Source organism: Equus caballus, chromosome 4 (assembly GCF_041296265.1).
Source record: "Equus caballus isolate H_3958 breed thoroughbred chromosome 4, TB-T2T, whole genome shotgun sequence".
NCBI lineage: Eukaryota > Metazoa > Chordata > Mammalia > Perissodactyla > Equidae > Equus > Equus caballus.
In genome coordinates this window covers 69968898-69995744 of record NC_091687.1, presented here as the reverse complement: position 1 = coordinate 69995744, position 26847 = coordinate 69968898, and the positions used below count along the sequence as shown (strand labels likewise).

The 26847-nt window shown below is 47.8% G+C and overlaps 1 protein-coding gene across 1 annotated transcript in view; it reads right to left on the bottom strand.

The window, feature by feature from the left end:
• The window catches only part of EEPD1 (endonuclease/exonuclease/phosphatase family domain containing 1), a 114023-nt gene that overhangs the window by 1658 nt on the left and 85518 nt on the right, over positions 1 to 26847 (bottom strand). The window contains exons 4-7 of the mRNA XM_001501191.4: positions 12147 to 12257; positions 8496 to 8630; positions 6157 to 6295; positions 638 to 832 (exon numbers count right to left, since the gene is read on the bottom strand). Coding sequence (XP_001501241.1) covers positions 638 to 832; positions 6157 to 6295; positions 8496 to 8630; positions 12147 to 12257 — 580 coding nt within the window. The remainder of the gene's footprint in view (positions 1 to 637; positions 833 to 6156; positions 6296 to 8495; positions 8631 to 12146; positions 12258 to 26847) is intronic.

Sequence of the window (26847 nt, the reverse complement as noted above, 5' to 3'; positions counted from 1 at the left end):
AGAGAACCACTGTCTTTGTCCTTCATCAAGGGACTCTACTGTTGCTTCCATATTTCTGACTCTTTGTTTCTCAAGCCAAATCTGTTCAGCAGGCTACTGGTTTGGGTGGTGGAGGCTGTTTTGCAGCTCTGAGATTACCCACTGCATCCTGGTCCTTGCAGAGTCTGTCAAAGCACTTCTCCCCATCCTATCGTGACACTATGTGACAGGTCTGATCACCCCCACTGCTGCTCCTCAGGGTACTGATGGCATTTCGGTAAACCTCAGGCCACAACATGGTGCTTGCATGCAACAGGGCTTGAGGGATGTTTGCTGAGTAACTAAGTGTCCTTAAAATTGTACCTTGTCCGCTCATCTCTGAACTGGGGCTCTGCTGGCCACAACCAGGTTTGCTGGGACACACTCCGTTGTGGATGAGTGAATGCCTTCTAATTATTTTCACACCCTCCTTCACTCTTAAAAGCGGCTCTGCTGGAATGATAATTATATAGTCACCTAAACGATAACCCTAGAAATGCCCACAGAGGAGGTAAGATAACTCCTGACTCCTGCAAACTGAATGATCTGGAACCATCAGTTTGGACAGGTTTCTCCTACTCCACTCCTGAACAGAAAGAACAAGTGACCTCTGCCTTACCTGTGAAAATCTTCTTTAAGCTTCTACTGATCCAAATGTTGTCCAGAGACCTTGAGCCTTGAGGGTTCTTGGTGCTGATGTTGGTGAAGGTGTGGGCCGGGATGAGGTGATGGAATTTTTCTTTCCTCAAGATATCATAGTCACTGCTGTCTGGCCCCTGGCCAAAATCCCCTAAAACAATCACGTCTTTTTCTCCTGGAAGTGGAAGAAAGAAAATCAGGAATTTCAGAGATGGTGGGAGGTGAGCCCAGCACCGAGCACAGCCCGTCGAGGTGGGCCTGTGATTCTCTGATTTGACTCCCCAGGGTGAAGACCGTGGCCCGGTTCCCATTCTCCCAATTTCTCCAAATACCTCGTGCAAAAAAAATCCCCCCAAACTTTAAGAATAGGTTAGTAATGCATTTGGAAATAGGGGGTGGTGGGGTGCAGAGACCACCCCTCTTCTAGCTCATAGGTTCCAAATCTCGCAGCAGAAAAAGGCTTAAGGGTCTTCCTCAGATAATTAACAAAAGCTCAGCAAACATTTATCCAGCACAGAGGGGAGACCATGTGAAGACACGGAGAGAAGGCAGCCGTCTACAAGCCAGGGAGAGAGGCCTCAGAAGACACCAACCCTGCTGACACCTGGATCTTGGCCTCCCAGCCTCCAAAACTGTGAGGGAAGAAATCCCCGTGGTTTAAGCCGCGTGGTCTGTGGTATTTTGTCATGGTAGCCCCAGCAGACGAATACTAGGTCAATGTGGAAAGCACTTCTCTTTAAAGTATTTTCAACACTTCTCCCAGAGTCTGATTTACACTAGAGTAAGTGGGATAGTTATGAAGTGTCTTCCAAGGTGAGGAGACACTCTGAAAGGAGAGCGGGCCCCAGCGAGACTCGGCGGGACTCCCATCATCTCTGTCCGTCCATCACTAGCTGTCTCGAGGTTCACCGCAGGGGACTGAACGGCGTTGTCACAGGGAGTGCATTTCCATCGCCCCTTGCGAGGGAGGCCTTAAGGTAAGTGGCTTATAAATGAGGGCCACGTGCATCAGAGACGCTCAGCACATCTTTTTCCTTGACACGAGTATGCTTCTGTAATAATGGCCGGAGGGAAAGAAAGCTCAAGTACAATGACACAGGCCACCAGCAGAGGGCACTGGTGCACTGCAGATGACACCCCCCTCCAGTGGGCATAAGGGACAAAAGAGGATGAGACACAAGCCTCGCCTGCAGCTCCACTGTGTGGCCAACAGAGATGTAACTGTACCCCTCACACTACACTGTAACAACCTGGCACCCAACGCAGTGTGCGCCCAAGCTGTCTTGAGAAATCAGTGGCAGCTTCCAACAGGAAAGCCGACTTGAGAATAATATTAACAACAACTCACACCTGGCCAGTGTTCATGACTGTCCACTAAGCCCTCGCTAAGTGCCAGGTCCTTTCTGCAGGCAAGAAGCTGAGCCTCCGAGAGGTAAAGTGGCTTGCCTAAAGTCACTGAGCCAGCCCTCAAATCCAGGCTCTTAACAAAGAGCTAGAACAGAAGAGCCACGCGGATGTGGGCAGCTGTTTGTCGCGAAACCCCGAGTGCCTGGAATAGTACCTGGAACAGTGCGTGCTGCGTGGCAGACACTCCATAAGTACGTGTGGACTGCGTGGGTGAACGAGGCACAAGGAGTACCTCAGAATTAAGGTGCTGTTTATTTTTGAAAGGAAAGAAGAGGAAGATGCTACATTCATTGAATTAGGAAGGAAAACTGAAGGTTATGAAAGACTGAGGCAGAAGGCTCCCACATAATGAGGGAGGTTTCATGGGAACGCAGACCTGAGGAAGTTCAGGCTGAAAAATTCTCAAAGCAGGAGAGATGCTGGTGTGAAGGGTCAATAAACCCAGCCCTGTGTAACTTCAAGAATGAAAATAACAGCTCTCTCTTTGAACAGGACATCCGGTCTCAGACATCTCATCTTCTGTCAGTTAAATCGGCATTGGTGATGACATCGAGGCACTTCTTGCCTCCGAGAATCTGCAGGTGTGCAGAGGCCTGAATTCTCCCAGAAAGCCCCCCCACCACCCTGCCTGGGGTGGGCCCCTTAATCATTCCCTCAGTTCTCAGGAGTCAGGGGAGAATGTTCAGAGCTGCTGTCCTCAGAGTCCCTAGATTTATAAAATGCCAGTGACAATAACAGAAGTGGGTCTCCACTGAGGGGGGACCCACCCGGATGTCCAGCATTTCTCTGCGCCCTGCTTCACCCTTGCTGAGTTCACAGAGCAAGCCCTGGTGGGGTCCGAAAGAAGAAAATTCCAACAGAGGACGGCACTACCCGCTGACGTCAACAATGTGAACACACATTCCAGACAAAGGCAGAAAGGCCCAGAGTTTGCTAATCAAATCGGTTCTGTTTGCTCTGATAGGAGCCTGTGGAATAAAGGCTTAGTCTCTGTTTCAGCTGAACCACCTCTGCGAACCGATTTGCCCTTGTTGCACACGGGGTAGGCTGGAGAATCGGTGGGTCTGCCGTGTCACCAGTGAACAACTAGATATTAGTTACAAGCAGGGGGACGCAGGGAATGTGAGTCACTGTCCACACCTGAACACGTCAAGGCCGAGCCGGGTTGTGGGTCAATAGTCCCTTGGGAACTTGGAACAATAACCTGCTCAGGTTTTCTAACAAAAACCTGACCACTCCCTGGGTATCAGAGAAAACGGTGAGTGCCCAGGGTTATCAGAGAAGTTATGAGCTGGCGTCTTTCCTTTCTGCTTCCGTGAAAGAAAAGGAAAAGCTTGAGATCAAAAACGATAGAAACATCCACAGGTTTTAAAAGCTATCAAGGCATCCTTTTTACTCAGTCTTTAGAGACTAACCATAGCTGAACTGTTTCCCACAGAGCTGCTCTGTGGATGGAGTACCCCGGCTCACACATCTTTCTGACATCTTTTAGCCCAAAGACTCATAAGTTAAGTAGAATGTCAGTCACAGCACACTCTGGTTTAAAACGTAAGTTGCATATCAATGCTCATGGCACCACTACTCACAACAGCCAAAAAATGGAAATAATACACGTGTCCACGGGCCGATGAATGGATACAATGGAAGAGTATTTGGCCTTAACCAACAGGCACAAGAAAAGATGCTCAACGTCATTAGCTATCAGGGAAATGCAAACCAAAACTACAATGAGATATCATCTCACTCCCGTCAGAATGGCTGTAATTAACAAGACAGGAAACAACAAGTGTTGGAGAAGATGTGGCAAGAAGGGAACCCTCATACACTGCTGGTGGGAGTGCAAACTGGTGCAGCCACTAAGGAAAACAGTATGGAGATTCCTCAGAAAATTAAGAATAGATCTACCATATGATCCAGCTAGTCCACTGCTGGGTATTTATCCAAAGAACTTGAAAACACAAATGTATAAAGACATATGCACATAAGCAGCCTAGGTGCCCATCAAAGGACGAATGGATAAAGAAGATGTGGTATATACACACTATGGAATACTACTCAGCCATAAGAAAAGATGAAATCTGGCCATTTATGACAACATGGATGGACCTTGAGGGTATTATGCTGAGTGAAATAAGTCAGAGGGAGAAAGTCAAATACCATATGATCTCACTCATAAGGAGAAGATAAAAATAACAACAACCAAACACATAGCAACAGAGATTGGATTGGTGGTTACCAGAGGGGAAGGGGGGAGGGAGGAGGGTGGAAGGGATGACTAGGCACATGTTTGTGGTGATGGATTGTAATTAGTCTTTGGGTGGTGAACATGATGTAATCTACACAGAATTTGAAATATATTACAATGTACACCTGAAAGTTATATAATGTTATAAACCAATGTTATCACAATAAAAATAAACTAATTAACTATTTTTAAAAAAGAGTATTTGGCCTTAAAAAGGAAGGAAGTTCTGACACATACTACAACATGTATGAACCATGAAGACATAACGTAATTGAAATAAGCCAGCCACAAAAGGACAATATTGTAGGATTCCACTTACATGGGATACCTAGAGTAATCAAATTCATAGAGACAGAAAGTGGAATGGTGGTTGCCAGAGGCTAAGGGGAGGGGACACTAGGGAGTTAGTATTTAATGGGCACAGAGTTTCAGTTTGGAAAGATGAAAAAGTTCTGGACAGGCCGGCCTAAGGGCATAGTGGTTAAGTTCACGCTCCACTTCAGCAGCCCAGGGTTCATGGGTTTGGATCCTGGGTGTGGACCTACACACCACTCATCAAGCCATGCTGTGGCAGTGTCCCACATACAAACTAGAGGAAGATTGGCACACATGTTAGCTCAGGGTCACTCCTCCTCAAGCAAAAAGAGAAAAATTGGCAATGGATATTAGCTCAGGGCCAATGTTCCTCACCAAAAAAAAAAAGGTTCTGGAGATGGATGCTGGTGATGACTATAAAACAATGTGAATATATTAATGCCACTGAATTGTACACTTAAAAAGGTTAAGATGGTAAATTTTACCTTATGTATATTTTACTACAATAAAAAAACTTTTTTACTTGTAAGCTTATAGTTTGACACATATTTTTTGTAGCAGAATCTTCATGAATCACCCATTGTGAGGGGATATTTAACAAGGAAAAAGCTTAAACAGCTAGAGAATATTCATCAAGACTCAAGAACACAGAAGAGCATTCCAGGCTCCAGCTGTAAACCTTCGCCAAGAGAAGGTCAGTGCTCTGAAAAACCAAGCCAAACTGAAAACATCCCAGTCCTTACAGCCGTGACAAGTTTCCCTTCTGGTAACCCACAAGCAGAGAACCTTCTTTATTGTTGGAAGCAGAGCCTGGAAAACAGAGGGCCCACCTTTCTCCTGAAGTTCTGCTCTTTTCAATGTTCTCTTAATTCTTCTGGTATTTTTCAAGTCAACGCACGTCTGCTGAGCCCCTACTGTGTGCTGGGCACTTCCACAGACAGTAACCGATGCCCCTGGGCACGCTGTGAGGTTAGCACTATCAGTTCCCCCATCAGATGGGCCTCAGTGGGGTGGTGACTTGCCTGAGGTCCTCCAACTGCTGAAGGAGCTGAGGTTAAAATCCAGCCTTTCTGAGAGCTCCAGGCTCCTTCAGCACCATCTGCACCCCACCAGGGAGAAAAACTCTTTACTGCTAATCAGGACATTCCCACTCCCCTTGTCACCAACTGTCTCTCCTTCACAAGGGCACATGCAAATCTGCAGTGACCCCACACAGTGGCACACCCGGGACAGCTACCCAGAATGAACTGTCATGGGGAAGGGAGTCACCACTCCCAACCCCCGATCCTTTCCATCAAAGAGAGGCTGAAGAGCCACAAAGCTGGTGGAACCCATATGGGAGGCCCACAGAGACAAAGATGTCACCACGCACAGGGGTGGCCAGGCTTCAGGTGATGCAGGGGTGTGATGGTCTCCTGTGTCCTCAATCTGTACTGCTGCTGACAGACGTCCGGCAGAAGGGATCAGAGAAACACTGGGAAGAGGTGACCCTCTGCCAACAGCCCAGCCAACGGAGAAAGACACTGTCCTACCTTTCAGGGTCTCCTGCAAGGTCTGTGCAAAGCTAGCCACTCGGTGGCTGTCACTGTGGTTCTTGCTTGGATTCTCGCCCCCTGGAAGGGTCAGGGTTGCCAGGTGAAGGTTCACCAGGGTCAAGTCATTACTTCCCACCTGGGGAACAGAAACAAGAGGACGGTCTTTGATGCTCAGATTTCCTGTATGCGTCACCTCTGACTCATGAATGCCTTCACTCACACGTTGACAACGGTAAACACAAGCAAGGCCAGCTCATACCCCAGGAGATACCGCAAGGCATTCACCGTGAGATTGTCCCCAGGTCCCTGCAGGACAGAGACCTAGCCTGCTCTATCAGCCCACCTGCTACATTACACCCATACCCCTCCTTAGGGCCTGGAAAATTGGGCACAGCTGCAAATGTCAGGGTTGGGTTTTTTCCTTCTAAGCAACTATAAAGAAGGAGGAAGTGGCTTTAGCTCCGGCTGTTAACAAAGACCCGGGGCCCTTATCCATAGGGCCAGCCTGCGATCCCCCTGCCAGGACCCACCGCTGGGACCTGCCTCCTTCCCCACCTCCCACACAGCCCACCCATCCCTCTGTGTTCTCTTCCCTCTGGAGACCGCTACACCCCGATGCTCACTTCCACCTGATTTCAAACATGTCAAAAACGAAAGCTGGCTGAACCCAGGCAGCACAGGATGTGCCCGAGTCCCGCGTCCCCAGGGCGGGGGTGCGGGTGCAGGTGCAGAAACGTGCCAGCGGAGCTGGTCTCCTGAGCACCACGGTGTTGCTTGGCTGCTCGGGGTTTGGCAATCCTGCCCTTCTGTTCACCATGGCAACAAACATACCCACTGCCATGACGGAGGGGGCACCGGGGGAGGCCCTAGGAAGCGCAGGCTGCTACTTTTGTCTTACGAATGTGACCCCAATTTGCAATCATCACCACCCAGCCCAGAGAGCTCTCTGCAGCTGCGGCTCTAGCCACAGGGACCCATCTTCAGGCCATGGGCAGCGGAGCCCTGCCTGGACAGAAGCTGCGTCTGTACCCGACCGCCTGCCCAGCCTCAAACGTGCCATGAAGTACAGGAGGCTGAGTGCCTGTCTAGGGGATTGCTTTATTTAGAGGATTTGGGCCAATAATTGGTGACATGGTAGCATTTTCTCACTGGCCATTAAAAAACAGCCTGTCTTTTAGAGACCCTGGCTGGTTCTGGCTGTTGCCCAGCTTGGCCAAAACCCACAGCCACCTTACATAAGAAAGGGACCCAGTGTGGTGTAGGATGTTTTAAAGATGACACCTGGGTGATTTACACATCAGGACCATAAGTGCAACCCACAGACGGCCCCAGGTGTGTGTGCGTGTGCAGATAACCCAGCAACTCTGCAGCTGTAGGTGTGAGAGGGGCACACTCTTGAGCTAGGGCCCAGCCAGAGCCAACACTGCCCCCCAAAAATGTGCTGGCCCAGCTCCGGGCCACCAGGGAGAAACTGTGCTGGGCTTTGAGGCGACTCTCAGGCCCACAGAAGTCAGGGGGCGGGATCCAAAACGTCCAGAAGGTGGCTTGCTAGGCTCTGCCAGGCAAGGGGTCACTCTTGCTGGACCCTGTGATATCACAGGATAAGGTCAACTGATGGTTGGCTGGTGATCTGTCTTGGCTGCTGGCTTCTCCCACCTGTCCGTTCCCACTTTCCAGGGGCATCCGGGAAAGCAGAGAGGCAGCTCAGCTCAGTCTGCTTGCTGTGCCCGGCTCTGGGAAGACAGACTCGCACGTGGCTGAGGGCTCTTCGGGAGATGTTGTTATGGGGCTGCCCTGGTCCCACAGCCCAGAAGCTCCTCCTGCACCCTCTCCAAACCCAAATGGCCCCTTGAGGGTCCCCCTTCTGCCTGGCAAGGAGAAAGGGCCCGTCTGAGCCCTTCTGCTTCCCTCTAACCCAGCGACTCCCAAATGCCAGACCTGGACAACCAGTGCCGGGAGGGCTGGAGCTGCTTCTGAAACGCAGACAGCCCTGGGCCCCATCCCAGAAATTCCCTATGTCTAGGGGAGGGGCCTGAACCCTGGTTTTAAGAAAATCTCCCCAGATGATCCTGAGATTTGTCAGGTTTGGGAGGCGGCCACCTGATCTTCCTGCCCAGATGTCGGAGTTACTGGAGCTTGAGTCCCGCCAAATCCCTCTCGTTCCTGTCCCGGATGAGTTCACCAGCCCAGGGAACCCCAGAGTGCATGCTGATCCGACCCCGAGAGGGAATAAAATCGAAACAAAATGATGAGGGTTCTCTGGGTCAGAGTTTAGAAAGGGACTTTCTTCTCCTTTTCAGAAGAAATGGACCTTCCCCAGGACAGGGAGTGGCTACCTTGAACCGGGCGAGGTACGGGCTAGGACCAGAGGGCTTCCTGTGCCCATTGCCTGGCGAGCTCTCCTGCGAGGCAGCATCTCTCAGCTCCACCCCGGCCGCAGCGTCCCACAGGAATCCTGAGAAGCCAGCCCCCTGCGGGAGAAGAGGGGTGTGAGGCTGGAGAGGGATCTGTCTTTTGGCCGGCTCGGCGGGCCGAGAGGGCAAAGAGGCAGGAGGGGCCGGGAGAGGCAGCAGGCTCTGTGCTGGGTCCTGCGATGACATGCACAGGGGCTGCTCTGAAACAAAAGTTTACCCCCAAAGCCACAGCACCTTCTTCCTTGTCGTCCCTGCAAATTTCCCACACTGCCAATTTCAGAGCTTTCTGTGCAGCCAGGGGGCTTGGGCTCCTCTCTCTTTGGGGGTAGGGTCGGGGGGAGCCCAGACTAGGAACAGAGTTATCTTTTTAATCATCACATCCCATGAGATAGCCTCTCATACCTCCAATCTGCCTGATGAGGACTCAGCTGCTCAGAGAGGTTACGTAACGTCCCTAAAATCCCACAGCTGGTAAATGGTAATGATGAGAATCAAATATAAGACTCCAAGGGGTGAGTTTTGCTTATAACAACTAGTGCCTACCACCTTGTAAACGCCCAATAAATATTTGGTGGATGAATGTAGGTTGGAGTTGACAGTCCCAATGGTTTGGAACTGGTCAAGGGCCCTCCTCAGGTGGATGGGGCCCCACACAGGGGTCTGAAGCCCCAGTGCAGGGCCCTGTGAGGGCTGGCAGGTGGGGCAGACAGACGGGGTGGTGTCAGCAGGGTCCCCGGGCCTGGTGCTAAGCCCCTGCAGCCAGAGGGCCCACTCGGAATCTGCCTGCTTTGTGCTGCTGCTGGCATGGGGAGGAGAGGCTTCTGGAAAGAGGAGGGACTTCCCTCCCACCCACCCCAGCCTCTGCTGCCTAGCCAGGATCAGCAGCGTCATCTGAGGGGCCAGCGATGGTCATTGTGAAAGTGAAGGAAGTGACTTTGCACAACCTGAGTGGCCATTGCAGAGTCCCCAGCTTCAGCCTGGGTCCCGGCCACACGCCTTGCTGGGCTCAGCACCTCGACCAAACGGGCAAGTGTCGAGGAGGAGCGAAGAGGGGAAGAGTGTCTTGCATGCATGTGTTGCACGGATCCACCCGTCCCCTCACTGGAGGGAGCACGAGTTTAAGAATTCGAAGACTTGGGTCTCAGTCCCGCCAGGGTCACTCAGCTGGGGGACCTCAGACGAGTCACTCTGTTCTTTTAAACCTGCTTCCTCAGCTGTAAAGTGAGGAAAGCAAAGTGCCTTGTCGGCTTCGCGGGTTATCCCCCGCTCTACTGTTTCCCAAGCAGTGGTGCCAGAGCACCCTTCCTGGGTCCACTCAGGTCACCTTCTGCTCAAAAACCTGCAGTGGCTGCCTGCTGCCCACAGGGCCCCCTGAGCAGGCACCTTCCTCTTCCAGGCTCCCTCTCACACCTGCTCACCTATGTTCCCAGCAGAACTGGGCCTTTCTGGCCTCCACTCTTCAGTGCATGAGGCCCCTTCCCACCTCCTGGGAGCCTCTCCCCACCACCCTGACTGGGGCAGGCCCCTCCTCCCAAAAAACAGCTCCACCTCAACGTGGGACAGTGCAAGGGGCTCAGGCATTAGAGCCAGAGACAGCTGACTGGGTTCGGGCCTGAGCCCTAGCTTGCATCAGCTGATGACTGTCGGGTGCATCATTCCATCGTCCTACACCTTCATTTCCTCCCTGGTAGACTGCACCTCCAGCTGCGGGGCGAGGACTCGAGACATTACAAGAAGGCACCTGGACACCATTTCAGGCCTTGGAGGAATGGAGCTGCTGCTACCAGTGTCTCACATTTGTCTGGGGTAGAGACTGAACACTCGTGACTTGATATAGTTTGTTAGACCCAGACCGTGTTTGAAAATTTTTTGGATTATCTGCCCATATTTAAAACTCAGGAAATTTCCCATTAAAACCCAGATATCTGCATCTTTTGAGAGGTCAGGAGATGGTTCCACACTGGGCCACAACACTCCATGGCAACAACTGGCTGGACCTGGACGCCGCTGCAGCCTGAGACAGGCATGCGCGCCCAGCCCAGCCCAGCCTGGCCCGCCGGCCGCCTCCTGTGCACCCCACCAGGCCCGGCCGGCGCTCTGTCAGGGAAGCCCTCCAGTGCACATTATCTTTTCAAATCCCACAGCCGCCCTGTGAGTTAAGGGGGGGCTATTGCTCCCATTTTACAGATGAGGAAATTGAGGCTGAGCGGTTGAAGTGGCTTCCTTGCAACTGCATGCTGTTCTCCAATGGCCTTGACCCTGACCTGGAACTGGGTTACCTGTTTTGTTCCTCCAATAGGCGGTGAGCTCCCTGAGGGAGGGGATCTGCCAGGCTCAGGCTGGGATGCCCCCTGGGCTTGAAAAGAGTGAAAACAGACAGGGCGGGTCTCTGGGTCTGTTTTTCTCACCATGTGTATCTGGCATATACCACAGCGCCTGGCACGTAGTAATCTTTCTAATGATTGTGGAATGGATGAATAAAGACTGTTAGATGGACTATAAGAGCCCTGCGAACCTATGTACGTGCAAAGTGCTATTAAAATAAAAAGCACGATGGTATTATTATTATTATTTCTCTGTGGCCTGAGAAGGGAGAGCCATGGCCCGAGTGGTAAAGACATTACAATTCAGCTCCAGCTCCAGCTTACTGTGAATGTACCCCGGCTGTCACCTCTAGTGACCACTGACACTCCAAAACATAAAACCCAGAGAAATCAGGTGTGTATCACATTTGTCAGTAGTAGCTAAAAAGACAGCTTGTTGTCAATAAATGACTAGATGCTTTTAAGCCAGTCCAAAGTTATCATTCGAAAGCTCCAGATCTCAGTATCACTCATCTAAGTGCTGTTCATGTGTGTTCCTAAGCATAGTAGGTTTACTAGAGATAAAAAATGTAACATCTGCAGTTACAGGAAAACTAGGTGGTGATAGTTTCCAAGTCCTAATCAGGACTATCAGAAGTGTGTTTTAAAAACCTAAAAGTCCACTGATACTGACCATTCCAAGTGAGTAAAACCTGGTCTTGAATATGATATGTAAGAGCGAAAACGTACACATACACAGCTTTACCCACAGCCATATGGGCAATACTCATGAAAGAAAAATTCAAAATTAAAATTTGCCGAAAATCTCCACAGAACATTTCTATGATGAAAGTGCACAATTTCTACCACGAAAGCACACTCTTCATGTATGAATTAAGTGAATCTGAAGTTTTCAGTCAATGAACAATGGGCTCTCCACAACCCTGGCAGAAGTTGGAACTGTGGAGAAGGGAGTATGAGGACAAAGGACACAAATCCTCATTCGCTGCCTTGGCTCCAGACAGGGTTTCTCCTCCCCTCCAAACACCCCAAGCTCCCATTTCTGTCTGGGCGGCAGTCCATTCCCGATCTAAACATGAAATGAGAACCAGGGCATTTTGAAATGAATGGCAAAGAGCTAAAAAAATGGGCAGAAATACAGAATTGCATCAAGAATGTTGGCAAAGGAAAATTTTAAATGTCTGCGATTAGGGAAAAAGGCTGTTTCAATGAAATGGAAAGAAAACCCAAGTTGTGCAGATGTGGGTACCTTCTGGAGCTGAGCTGAGGGCGTCTCAGCGACAACAGCCTTCCAGCATCCCCGGGGCCCCTTCCACTTGCGGATGTTGGGCAGGATCGGCTGGTTCAGCTCCGTACAGAACTGCAAAGACAGAGCACACGTCCGGGTGAGATCCCACCTAAAGCAGTTCCGCTGGCAGCAGCCAGAAATGCGTGATCCTGACTCATCGGCCTTACTGGGAGACTTGTTGGACTTCATCCCTGTGCTTCCCAAAACCAGGGATCGCAAAGACCCGGATGACCAAACGAGGACCACAAATTAGAAAGTAAACTACCTATGAAACGCACCGTTACCACCTGGGAACTCTCAGTTCAGAGAAGTCAATTCTCTTTGTAGCATTCTAGCACAAATACTTCAAAACTAGTGTCAGAATCCTTTTGATCCCTGTAAAACCGGTGGTTTCAAGGTCCCAGGAGGGTCTAGATCAGTATCAAACGCAGAGGGAAAAAAGGTGAACACCTGGTGTCTTTGCTGACCAGGGCTTAGCTTAGAGGTGCAACAACTGACACCCGCTTCATCTTCAACTACACATTGTTCACACTGGCTTGCTTCTGAGGAGAAAGGCCTGCTGTCACGGCTACTACACCCCCGTGTATTTGCAGGGTGTGCTTCTTTTTACATATGCATGTCCCACCAACATGGAGTGGGAACTGTGAAGTGACTTTATCACCAAGGCAAAATAAAATGCACAAGCAAAGTAAAATGAGGAGTCGAAAAACTACAGGCTCCTGGGGTTGGTTCTTGTGAGGGCTCCCCAGGATTTGCCAGATTGGGGCTCAGTTTTTGAAATGCTCCAACATCTGGCACTGCCCCTTCCCGAGGACACCGTCTTGTCCCTTTGCTTCATGCACCTCGGACCACTCCACTCATTTCTTTCTCTGCCCGGCCCTACGAGAGAGTCTGTAGCTTCCTTCCGGGTGCACATCACCGCTCTCTCCTTAATGAGCTGCCCTTAAACAATCTTAGCACCACAGGATCAGTTTATACCTCTATCCCAAAGGCTCCCAGATCTGTACCTGCAGCTCAGATTTCTCTCCTGAGTTTTGAATTGTATTTTGACTACCTTTTTAACACTTCCATCTGAAGGTCTCTGGAGAACCACAAACCCAGCAGATCCCAAAAGAACAGGCCATTCCCCTCCCCCACCTCCATGAACATCTCAGTTCATTGCCATCCTTCCAGCTGCTCTGACTTTTCCTTCTCCTCCCACATCCCATCTCTCACCCAGCCCATTGATTCTACTGTCACAAGTGTCTGGAGCTCCCGTTTTCTGTTCCCCCGTCCCGCTGTGGACTGTTCTAGAGTCCCTCTTCTCTCACCTGGGTCACTGGCATGGCTTCTAAGAAGTCTCCCTGCCTCTCTGTCATTTGATCACCCTCCACCTGTCCACTGGCTAAGTTGTGATGGCCACACTGATGCACCACCCCTCTGGCTCTCAAAGTGTGGTCTGGGGCCTGGGAACATCAGTACCACCTGGGAACTTGTTGGAAATTCTTTGGCCCCATCCTAGAGCTATCGGATCAGAAACTCTAGTGAGGCCCAGCGATCTGTTTTTTAACAGGCCTTCTAGCTGACTCTGATGTCTCCCTAAGCATCTGCCCCAGATTCGGGTAGTGCTGTGGGCAGACTACTGTCACACTGTCCCCTCTGGGAATGCCTCAGCTGCAGAGAGCTGTGCTCATGCCCTTCCTGGGCAGCTCACATCCAACGTCTGAGCGATGCCAGGGTCTCACACTGCTTACCCTGTAAGAGGGAAGATGAGGCAGAAGCAAGGACTCAGCCAATCACTTCCACAGAGACAAGCGCCGTGGGAAAGGAGACTGGGCAGGGAGGGCATGCCGGGACATCACTGTAGACCTGCCCTGTGCTGGGAGTCAGGCTGCTGTCACAGGCACATGGCCAAGTGTCTGCCTTTCCCTGCCAGCAAACGCTGTGAGGGCAAGGACTGTACCCAAGCCACCTTTATAAAGCCCACCTGGCACAGGGCATGGCCCCAGTGACACTCTCCAAGCATCTGCTGGTGAACCAGGAAGACGACAGTCCTCAAATCCAGAGACGACAAACAAAAGGGAGAATGTCTTGTTGGAGCTAATTATCTAAATAATTGCCTCAACTATAACCTGACTTCGTGTTTGCCTGTAAAGTGTTCTCTCTGGGATCTGGGCATCAGGGAGTTCTATCAGCTCCCCTTTCAACACTGCCCAGTGCCGAGTGGCCATGGACACTGTTGTTCCTGATGGGGGGCTTTGTCCTGGATAAATCCCCTTGGCCAGATGGTCCTGGCCGAAGCCATCCTCAGATGGGAAATGAAGCATTTGGAAAATGCAACCAGAATTTATCAGCTATAACTTTTGGGATCCAGCGAGGAAATGTACTTCACAAAGGGTCCAATTTCCTGCCGGGGAATCGTCTGCTTGCTGAGCGATCATTAGAGCTGAATCCAAGAATCGTTAAAAAGAAAAGCAGCTCTCCTACGCCCATCTGGTGCTTCGCTCTTCTCCATGCAGGGGGTCCGGACCTGCCTGCTCACCCGAATCTCCTAGGATACACCCCAGGGAGCTCTATTTTTAAAAAGCCCCCAGGTGATTAGCCAACCAGCCAGATTAGACAGCCCCAGCCTCTGGGGGCCACCGGCTGTGCTGGGAGGAGCTACCTGCAGGCAGCCAGAAATCTCATCTCTCCTAACTCTCATGGGACCTTCAGATGCCTGAAGACAGGTGAATCTCCTGTTCACACCCCAACCCCAGCCCGGCTTAAACACTCCATTCCTGAAAATGCCACTTTGATCGGAAAGGTCACAAGTGTGAAGAGGTGGCACAGGCTGACATTGTTTTCCATGCTCACCACTCTCAAAGATGGTCTTTTGGGACTAAAGTTGTGCTCGTCAAAGTGTGCTCATCAGCATCACCTGGGGACTTGTTAAAAATGCAGATTCTCAGGCCCCACCTGCCCTCCTGAATTAGAATCTCGGGGTGCCGCCCAGCAATCTGCATTTTAACAGCTCCTTCGGGTGACTCTGACACAAGTTTAAAGTTGGTATTATTGAATGAAGGAAAGACATTTTCATTTTTTATGCTTTATATTTAAAGCCTTTCCCTCACATGTAAACTCAAGCAGACCTAGAGAACCATAATTCCGGAACCCCAAGGGCAGCCTGTATTCTTCGCATTTGAAGTCTTGCTCTTGATAACCTCAGGCCACAGAGTGGATTACCCCTCTCTGCTCTCTTCTTCAGTATTTCTTATGTTACTGGGGACAAAGACTAATTTAAGGGACCAGGGAGAAAAGTGTCTATGGCTGAAAGCATTCTAATCCTAAATTTTCATGATCAGCGTTAGGGAAAGGGGGGAGGTATTTTCTTCTATTTCTAAGACTGAAAAAAGAATCGCCAGTTTGCTAACTTAGTGGACTGTTGGCCCTAACAGTGCACAAGGGGAGCACCTTTTGCATCCTTGCTACTCAGAGCGTGGTCCATGGATCAGGGGCATCAACCTCACTGGGAGTCTGTTGGACATGCAAACTCTCAGGCCCACCGCTTCAGCATCTGCATTTTCACAGGATCCCAGGCTGATTTACAAGCTCACTGAGGACCCTGCGTCAGAGCCGTCCTACTTTGTACGCACCATCTCTATTACTCCCCACAACCCACAGGAGGCAGACATCCTACCAGTTACTCACGAGCAAAGTGCAGCACGGACAGGTTAGGCCCAAACTGGAATTTACATGAAAGATCACGCAGTTGATATGTTAGAAGGAGGGTGTGAATGACGTCTGTCTCCTCCCCTCTACCTCCTGGCCCAACAGGTGGAACAGGTGGGGCAAGGCAGGCTCCAAAGGTGGGGCCGGCCCCGTTTTACTGAATCATTAAATCTTTTCTCCCCCCAAATTCAAAGGAAAATAAAAGCATCCTCTGAGAGCCCTCAATCTGAACTCTGCCTTAGATTGTTTTATTCAGAACAGCTGGTTCTCAAATTTTCCGTTTAGCCTACATACCAGAAGAAGAAATAATACTCTCATAAGTGAAAGTGGCTCACCAGGGCAGAAAGGCCATTGAACAGGTTCAGGACAGGCCTTCCCAGGATGGGCTACTTTGGCATGTGGAATATTCTGAGCTTTTACCTTTCCCCTAAAGAATTTAAATATTACTGGCCTCGTCATAATAAGAGTTATCACCAGAAACACATTTTTCTAATTACTGCACATCTGCTCTTCTTATTGTCCTATAAATTACCTTTCTCCCCTCTGAAGCCTCAGGCCCTTATCCCATGCCTTAGCTCAAGACAACAAATATACCTCATTTTACCTTTTTGTGTCTGACTCTCTCATGTATGTGGAGTTCCCATGTGTATGAAATTAATTAAAGCTGATTTTCTCCTATTCATCTGTCTCATGTCAATTTAATTCCTAGACCAGCCAGAAGAACCTGAGGGTAGAGGAAAATTTCTTCCTCCCCTATACCATACTGCTGATGGGGCAGCAATACACTCAGTTACTTTGTTGGTTCTTAGTGGTCCTAAGGCCCTGGCAGGCCTCTCCGCAGAACAGGAGCTCACATGGAGAATGCAACATGGACAAGAGCAAAAGCAAAGAGCCTTTCTCTCTCAATCTGCATGGAACAGAAGAAGATTGCTCATTGGCTTACGCTTTACGTTCCCACAGCGCCAGGACGAGGTGTAGCCAACGTGCTCAAGTGCAAACACAGGCATGTCTCCCAGGGGGAGACAGGTCCAACATGGGACAGAGGGCAACATGCTTGGGGCTCCAGGGCCACTTTGAAACGCTCACACAGTATTGCTACAGCACTGCCTCAGAGCCTTTCCCAGAGGTGCAGGAGTCTGCGGAGGGAGGAAGGGTAGGTCCTTTCCTCTGCCCTTGCAGACTCAATGAGCAACTGCCATTTTCCAACATCGAAAGAAAGAACTGGACTTGTTTCCTCGTAGCTTTGGAAGTTTCCTCAGAGGGCTGCCTTCCTGGGCTGGAAGGAGAGATGCATGTAGGAGCTGTACTATCCTGGGCACGTCATTTAACACCTCTATCTCCCAATCTATAAAGTGAGGGGATGCGAGGAGAGGACCTGGCCCAAGGGCGCTTCCTGAACGTTCTAAAACTGCTTGATTCTAGAACTCTAGGAGGAGAGGGTGCAGAAAAGAGAGAGAGGCAAGAGGGAGAGGTGAGAGAAGTATAAAAATGGGAGAGGAAACACAAGATCCTCACAAACATTACAACTCCTTTCTCCCTCTGTCTCCGTGATCATCACTGTGTGAACTCCATGAAGAAGCTGATCGCGTTGACAGGACATGGGGTAACTTTCCAAAGGCTTTTCCCCAAACAAGGAGAGGGGACTCCACCCTTCCAAAAACTGCATCCGCTTTGCTTAATGTCCCCTAAGCCCCACCTGAAGACCCCTGATAAACTGCCTGGAATAAGAGTTTACTCTTAACAGTGATTCTAATACGTTAAGTTTGGATAAATCCAACAATATTAAGAAAACACAGGTGGCCAATAATCTATGAGATTCTGAATCCTGCAAAGAACAGAGAGCCAGAATTGGGAGGAACAGGGAGGGGAGGGAACCAACACTTATTAAGTGCGAACTATCTGGCAGGCAATCTTCACAGATTATCACGTTTAATCCTAATGACAACCCTGTGAGGCAGGGAGAAATACTCCCATTTGACACGTGAGGAAACCAGGGCTCAGAAAGAAACATGGCAAGCTCACTCGCTGCCAGCAAGTGGGCCAGGCAGGATGGAAACCCAGGCTGGCCAACTCTAATGCTCAAATGCACTTAGGAGAGAAGGCTGGGAAAACACCAACTAAACCAACCGACCCGTGGGATGGTGGGTGTGCGCGCACCACACCACATGCATTCCAAAGGTCGGGTTCTCTGGAGCGCAAACCTGCACAACCTCCACCCTGCTAAAGTCAGTTTCATCGTCAACATGCCAGGCTGCATGGGTCCTGGGCACACAGCTCTGCCGGGGAGGTCAACACATAAGACCACAGCCTTCCTCCTGGGAGGGGCTGGGGACTGGCAGGACACACGCATTATGCAACACACAGCCAAGCGTTCAGAGCTTCCTAAGGCAGCCCCTGCTCTAGAAGCCCAGGCCCCATCCTTCTTCACCTGTCGAGAGAAGGAGTGGCTTCCAGCCCCTTCATCACTCTGCCCACGAGCCACTTCTAGGTCAGCTCCACGAACATGCTCTTTCCATAGGACCCAAAAGGAATTCAGGATGATTATTCATCCTTGTTTAAACATTCTTATCACGCTGAGAAGGATAAAAAGCAAACAAGGAGACATTTCTCCAGCCCCCACAACCAGCTAATCATTAGTGGCTTTTACAGAGTCAGGGGAAGTGACACCCACATGCACTCCTGACAACAGAAAGGCTGCTGGTTCAGGTAGACTTTCTTCTGTGTTCCCAAAAGTCATTCATCACGTGTTTCCTGAACAAGATGGTTAAAAATAAGCAAAGGTGGGGGGGACCTTTCAAGGGCAATTAAAACATTTTTTTGCAAGGGCAATTGTAAAATGGAGAGTAAGTGGGAGTTGAAGATGTCGTGGAGAAGGAAGTCAGCTTAGGACAGGGAGGAAGATGCACGGGCCACAGAACACTTGTGTGGCAATTCTACACTCCCATGCTGCCACCATCCTTGTCACTGTCCTCGGCATCCCCTATTTCTGCCTTTCAGGGACATTTCCAAAGGTTCTTCTTCTCCAAAGGTCTTTGGATGCTAAGACTTAATCTTGGATGGGAGTTAAGACTGTGATAGTAATTTTGTGGCTCTTCCCTTCTCTCTAAATTGAAGCTTATGTCCTGATATAAACACAAGCTCATTACAGGATAATTTGTAAAGCAGAGAAACATAGAAAAATTTAAGTAAAAATACCACTGTGCAAAGACAACCACTGCTAACATTTCTGGCACATTTCCCTGTAGGCTGTTTCCTATGCATTTTATTAATATATGTATATCTGTATATTCATACACAAACACTTTTGTGTTCTGCTTTTCCCACTTATAACTGTGCCACATTATTACAAACTCTTCTAAACTCACTTTATGGGCCAGTTAGCGTGCTACCATATGGGTACAGCATGCCATCCCCCTGGTGGCAGATGTTTCAGCGGTTGGAAGGAAATTCTGCCTTTTTGAGGCTCATTTCATTTCCCTACAAACATCCTAAAATCACTTTGCAAAGTAGCAATAAGACCTCATCATTCTACTCTCACTTGCTCAAAATGATTTCATCCACAGGTCGAAAAAAAGTCCTAGGTAAGTTAGAGGATAAAATTATAATGTCTTTGTTTCTGAAAGTAAATCAAGAGGTCTTTGTGTTTTAAATGCATATGCCTGTGATAGACAGAGGGCAGCACAGGGGCCTGGAGAGAGAACGACCAGACACGAAGCCCCGAAACACAGGAACAGAAAGGAAGCAACTTCTTTCTTTAAATCTTGGACTGGCACAAGAGATGCGAGTCTTCATGAACAGTTTAGTTTCTTTCAACTCCAGAGGGTAAGAACACGGACTCTAGAGAAAGGCTGCCTGGATCCAAACTTTGGATCTGCCACTCACCAAGAGTTTTGACTTTGGGCAAATGACTCATTCACGCTGTGCCTCAGTTTCCTCATCTGTAACAAGGGGATAAAAACCATTCCCCCCTCACTAGTTTGATATTTCTAAAGTGGGAGCCCAGGGCCTGGCACATCGTGAGTCTCCTGTGTGTTCCTGCGGTTATTGGACAGACTGGACCACTCCCTCAGGACAGGGCCACGAAGAGAGGACCCCCCCACCTTCAACTTTCCACACACGGCAGCACAATTCCCAAAATACACCAGCTGAGGAAGTGGGCAGGAGTAGGGGTGGGCGCCAAGAGCCAACACATCACATGCCGGGAGGTAGGGACCTCTAAAATAAAGCACTGCAAGCACGGAGAGAGAGATGGGAAACTGGTCATTAATATTCTTCTCTGCTGAGGAGGAGAATGGACTCATCCAATCATTCAATAAAAACTGAACAAGCACCAACTATGCGGGGATCCTGGGCCAGGCTCTGGAGCTATAATGGTGAAAAAAATGAGAGATGGTCCCCTGCCCTCCCGAGCTTACAGTCTAGGGATGGGGGATGTGGGGGTGGTGATGTAGACAGTTACTATTTTTAATTATAGAATGATACTCTTGAGGTCATTCTAGTGCCAGCTACTAAACACATGCAAATTAATTTCATTCTCACAACAGCCTTCTAAAGTAGGTATTATTATGATACTCATTTGATGTATGAGAAAATGGAGGCACAGAGAGGTTAATTAACTTGCCCAAGATCACACAGCCAGTAAGGGGCAGAGCCAGCATTTGAACCCCAGCAGTCTGGCTCCAGAACCCATGCTCTGGGTACAGCCTTCTTCTGTCTCTGTAGACACAGCTATTAATCAAATAATCATCCAAACGTAAAACTGCCGCTGGGACTTGTGCTACAAAGGAGTGGTTCAAGGATCCTGTGGGCATCCATGATGGTGGTAGTGGGGGTAGGGGGTGAGGGAAGTCTGACTTAGTCAGGGAAGGCATCCCTGAAGAGGTGATGCTTCAGCTAGAACTCAAGGATGAGAAGGAGTTAATTAGGAAAAGAGGAGAGGAGAGTGTTCCAGGCCAGAAGGGACAGCACGGGTAAAGGGCCTGTGGCGGAAGAGAGTATGGAAAGTTTGTAGGACAGAAATTCAACGTGGCTGCAGCACAGATGGTGAGGGGTAGAATGGTGCAATGAGCTTCAAGGGATAGTCAGAGGCCTGGCCATGCAGGGCCCCGCATGCCCTGACAGGACTTTGTTCCTTATCCTGAGAGCAATCCTAAAGTCAATGAAAGGCATGAACAGCAGGTGTGCATTTTGAAAAGACCATAGGGCTGCAGTATAGAGTGCAGGGTGGAGAAGGGCCAGACCAGGTAGGTAGTGTAGTAAGAGACGAGGATGCCTTGACAAGAAGAAGACCAGCGGTTAGACTTGAGAGATAATGAGGAAATAGGCATAACGTGGCTCAAAAGAATTGATAGCAGGTACTCAAACAAGCACTAGTATGTGAACGTTCAGAGCAGCTCTATTCACAATCCCCAAAAGATGGAAACAACTCAAATGTCCATTGACTGATGCAGAGAGAAATGTAACGTGCTAGATCCATACAAGGGAACACTTTGAACTATAAAAAGGAAGGACGGACTAAAACCTGCCATGACACAGAAGAACCTTAAAAACATACTGAGTGAAAAAGCCACATATTGTATGATTCTACTTATATGAAACATGCAGAACAGGCAACTCCATAGAGATAGAAAGCAGATTGGTGACCGCCAGGTGCTGGGGAAGGAGGAACGGGGAGTGACCGCGTGATAGGTATTGATTTTTCTTTTTGGATGATGAAAATGTCTTGGAACTAGACAGAGGTGAAAGCTGCACAACATCGTGAATGTACTAAATGCCACTGCATTGTTCACTTTCAAATGGACTCTAAAATGGTTAATTTTATGGTTTGTGAATTTTACATCAATGATTAAAAAAGTGACTTGGGCAATGGATTAGATGTTTAAGGGAAAGGAAGGGAACCACTCTTTTCATTCAACCAACAGTGGGGGGTGCTATTCGAGGCTACAGCTGTGAAGTTGGGCTGTCCCTCACGGAGCCCTTGGTCAGCAGGGGAGCAGGGAGTCAGCCCCAGCCCCGTGGAGAGGCCACCTCCAGAAAGGACTTATTCAGTGTTCTCACCACACGGCTGTTAAGCAACTAGAAGAGGAGTACACAGCCCAGTAATTCTTGGAATCCAGGCTCTCTGAAGGTCAAAAAAGACAGTTTTAGGGCGAATAAAATAAATAATTCTTCCCAAATTAGGCACTCAACTTGTGAGTAATGATTAAAACTAATTATTCTAAGTGGAAGCAGGTCTGAAAATAGCAATAAGTTTTGGAGGATTGTGTGTCTATTTTAGGAGAATGCAGGAAAGTTGCCGGCAGAGTGGAGTACCCTGAGTCACAGCAGAAAGGCTGAGAGGGCCACACCATGGTTTGCACGTATGCCATTCCATAGATGCTAATCTTACGTCACTTGAGAAACATGTCAGCAACGAAGGCTGAGTACACAGAGTTTCATTGGTACTTCCTACTGAAATACTAAACCAAAAATTCGACAGGAAATGTCAACTATGTACGTTACATTTTACTTGTAAGCAAAAAGGCATCTGCCCCAAGCTTGTAAGATGATAATAACATTTCCTAGACCAACCATGTTGATTTAGCCAACCATAGCTCTTCTTTTTCTAGAGTCTTCTTCCCTCTTCGATATCTTCAGGTAAACAGGCTCTAAGAATGGGTAAGATGGATATAGATAGGGCAGACTGTCTCTAAACCCAAACGAACCATCCCATAGCACAATTTATCCATAAGAACATTTTCACCTATGAGGTTTCAGATACGGCAACAGAAATGTAGGAACAGGGAAAAAGGAGATGGGAAGAGAGAGAAAACACAAAAAGTAGGAAATGATTATTGAGGTACTTAAATCCAAAGAAAATAACCGAGGAGCAGAACAAAGCCCGCAGTTTACCTTAGCTCAGCCCCCTAACCCTACCCTCCTGCCTGAACGCCCACATATTTTCTTAAACCCCAGAGATATATTTTCTCTGTCCATAAACACTGAAGACTAGCTTGATCTTACACTCACTGAGACTGCAAGGCTCTCAGCACTTCCCATATGTATTTCTGCTAACAACCCAGTGTTTTTTAGGAATCATCACATTAAATAGAATTAGTACTTATGGACCCTCAGGGAAATTGTTCTGCTTGCCATTTTTCTTATAGAACGCCAGCCTTCAGCTATTCTAAATGGTGTTTATGCAGCCTGCCTTCCTCAGGAGCAATACTCATAAAAATAAAGACTTCAAAGCTGTGGGCGAAAGTATTACTGATTCATGACTTATTTTATTTTGATTTGCATTATGCCAAATCCCAACCTTAAAAGCCTGCCTATTTCCTATTTTATTTCAGGGCAAACTACATAGATTTGATTGCTCTTTTCTTTGTGGGCAGCAGGGGATGGAGAGACCTGCAATGTTTCACTCCTGGACACTTCATGGCAGCAAGAACTATCGGTGGCAGTTCATGAAATAGCACTCTCATTCCGGAGAACGTCCCAACACTTAATGGTTCTCAATTTTCTATGCTAATGCGAGAAATGGAAAACCAAATCCCCAAACTATCTTTTAGTCAACATCCCTTCCCATCACGTTTTTGGCTAGCGGCGCTCAAAAATAGCCAAACTGCCTCATGTTAGTTTGACAGGTTTTTCAGGCTCCTTCCAACATACTGGGAGCGGGTAGAGTGAAAGTGGACAGGAGAGAGAGAAGTGTGCAAAGACCAAGGGGCACACCAGGCTAGGGCCATGTCATGGATGCCATGACAGTGTCCTGCAGGGTACTAGGAGAACTCCCTATTAAGGAGTTGTCACCACAGCAGTGCTCATTTACTAGAATGCTCACCATTAGCCAAGCACTACCACAGGCCCTTTACACACGCTGCATGATATGACCCACACCATGACTCTGTGATCGAGGCATTATCTTCGCTCAAGAAATAAGGAACGTAGCACTGGGGGGATTGAGATCACCCACAGGGCAAATGACTGAGCCAGGACCCAAATCCATGTGTGGGGTCTATCTGACCCCATTATGCACTCAGCTTCCTGCTGAAGCAACTACCAGGAGGGGAGTAATATGACCAAACTTGTGTCTTAGAAGAGTTACTGTGGTAACAACATAAAAGAGGGATTGAAACAAAATTAAATTACAGATACCAAATAGTAATTTTACATGTTTTAATTTTTCTCTCTGCTGTCATATTTTCTAGAAATTTCACCTTTCTAGGCATAGTATACATACTTATTAATGGGCTTGAACTTTATCCATACAGAGGACGTGCACACGCACACACATTTAATTCTTTTTCATTAATAAAAGCTGATTAAGTGCTATTACTAGATAAATTAAGCACCAAAGCAATATTAAAAAATGCCCCTGCCACATCCTGAAATGATTAAAAATACTTGCCTAAAGTGCCTAAAAATACCTGTTTCTTCTTCCCTTCCTATTCACAAAAGTCTGGGTAATGAGAAACAAAATGAACAATTGATACATAGCAATGTACTCTCCACCTAGGGGTTCAGCCAGGTGGAGAGAGGGAGAGGAGATCAAGCTCGCCTGACAGAGAAGATCAGTAATAACACAAAATTGCAGTCGCACAATTTTGTAATCTGGGGGAAGAGGCTTCAACGCTCCCCTAGGAGCTGGTGCAGATATTGACATTCAGGCAAAAACCCAGAACTTGTCACCTCCTCTTCCTTGTTCAGCCCTTTGGCGTGTAAATGCTGGGGATCTTGCTTTAGTCCTGGGCACCTCTGATCCCTGTGGATCCCCAGAGCTGGACACATCAGGAAGATGCTCTGTGACTCAACAGCGCTTCTGCGGAGCCACTTAAACAAATCTCTCGGCTGTCCACTTGTGTAGGAAGCCACTGACAGACAGACAACCAAGAGGGCAGGTAATTTTTCAGTAACTCATATATGGGGCGCTGCCTTGTTTTCTCTGGCTGTTTTCTTCCAATCTAATTAATTCTGCATGTTCAAATGAGTCTGCATTTCATGGACAAGAGTTAGGTGGGACAGGCTGAGGGCAAGGGAGAGTGGGGTGGCAGCACAGAGTGTGGTGGGGAAACCAAGTCTAGGATCCAGAAGGCGGTCTTGGTTTATGTTCATAAGGGACGCCCGCACACTTTTATGAATTTCTACAAAGAGAGTTCAAAATCTCTGAAAGCAGGTTGGATGCTTTTCCAGAAGTTTGGAACCTTGTTAAGGCCCAAACTCACCATTTCAATTGCTCCCGAAGGTTAATAAAAAATATTTTATCCGCTGTAGGAATTACCCATTCTAAATGGGAAGTTAACAATTTGATAGATCTCTCCACTGAATTAATTCTGGCAAAGCAAGCCTTAATGGTCAGCTCAATCAGGACACTTTTAGTTGCTGAGAGCAGCAGCAAAGCGTTTTCACCAACTGAGCAAAATAGTTTCACCTGTCTGCCCTTCTGTTTCATTTAAAATTACGAACCAGCCCAACTGCTGAATACAAAGTCATGCTCTCAAGATGTGAATGAATGAATCATTCATGGAAAGTCTCAGAATTCTCTCAAAAAGTGAATTGAAAGTTCTCTCAGTACCAACTCATTGTTAGCACTTCCTGATAAGCAAAGTATTTGAGGGTGGACCCAGTAAGACAGGAAATTGCATATAATTCCTGTCACCACGGCTGGGTGAGTGTTTGTATGAGGTGGTGGCTATGTGCAACAATTTTGAAGGATTGCAATGAGTTGGATTTTCTTCTTGTTGAAAAGCAAAACAGAGTCAAGAAACTAACAAGGCAGGAGGGAAGAGCGCTTAGGACACACCTGAGGGCTAGCAGAGACTTTTCAGTAGTGAAAAGATTCCAGAGCAAGCCCTCTTCCCCTCTTCCAAGCCCATAAATGATCTAACACAGCAGTTTTCAAACATTCTTGACCACAGCTTACAGCAATAAATAAATTTGTATACGGCAATCTGGTAGAGTCGATCTATTTGTATGCCAAATATGTACGTATGTATGTATCCATCTATCCATCCATTCATGTACACAGATAATGAAACAAATGCTGTTTGTAACTTACTAAATTGATTTCATGACCTATAATTTGAGAATCAAACTCAGATATTTCTGGCTGCAAAGTCCTTAGTCTTTCTAGAATATCATGGTGTCCTCTCCTTTTCATTCTCTCTTTGCCAAACAATATGAAACGTTTTGTTGGACTTTACGTGGGTAATACCTTAGCAGTCTCCTCAAGCAAACAAAATTGTGTCACTAAGGTTGGACCAGCTTTGGGACACTGAGTACACATCACTCTTCAGAAACCAAATAAATGAAAGACTCCTTCTGTAAACATGGTGCCTGGGAATACATTTGGTTTTCAAAAGTCACTTGTTCCTAATAAGATTCTTAAGAGCTAAATTTTCATCAGAAACAATGGAGGCCAGAAGGCAGTGGAACAACGTACTTAAAATGCTGTCAACCAAGAATCTTATATATATCTCAAAAAAAGATCTTTCAAAAATGAAGATGAAATACATTCCCAGAAAAACTAAACTAAGAGAATTTGTTGCTAGCAGATCTTCCTTATAAGAAATACTAAATAAAGTTCTTCAGGCTGAAAGCAAGTGAGCTCAGACCAACTTGAATCTTCACGAAAAAATGAAGAGAACCAGTCAACGTAATTATGGAATTATGAAAGACAGTATAAATGCATATTTCTTCTCCTTTATTCATGTTGTATAAAACAACATGTATACAGTTGTACTGTCAGTCCTATAACATATAAAAATGTAATACAGTTGACAATAACAGCAGAAAGGAGCCAGGCGGGAGAAACAATGTATTGGAATAAGAAAATGGTGCCAAATGGTAACTTGAATTCACACAAACAAATGAATAAAACCAGAAATGGTAAATAAGAAGGTTAATGTAGCTAACTCTACAAATATATACTTGTTCGCCTTTCTTCTCTCATCTTCTTTAAAAGACATAAAAGTATATAAAGTAATAGTTATAA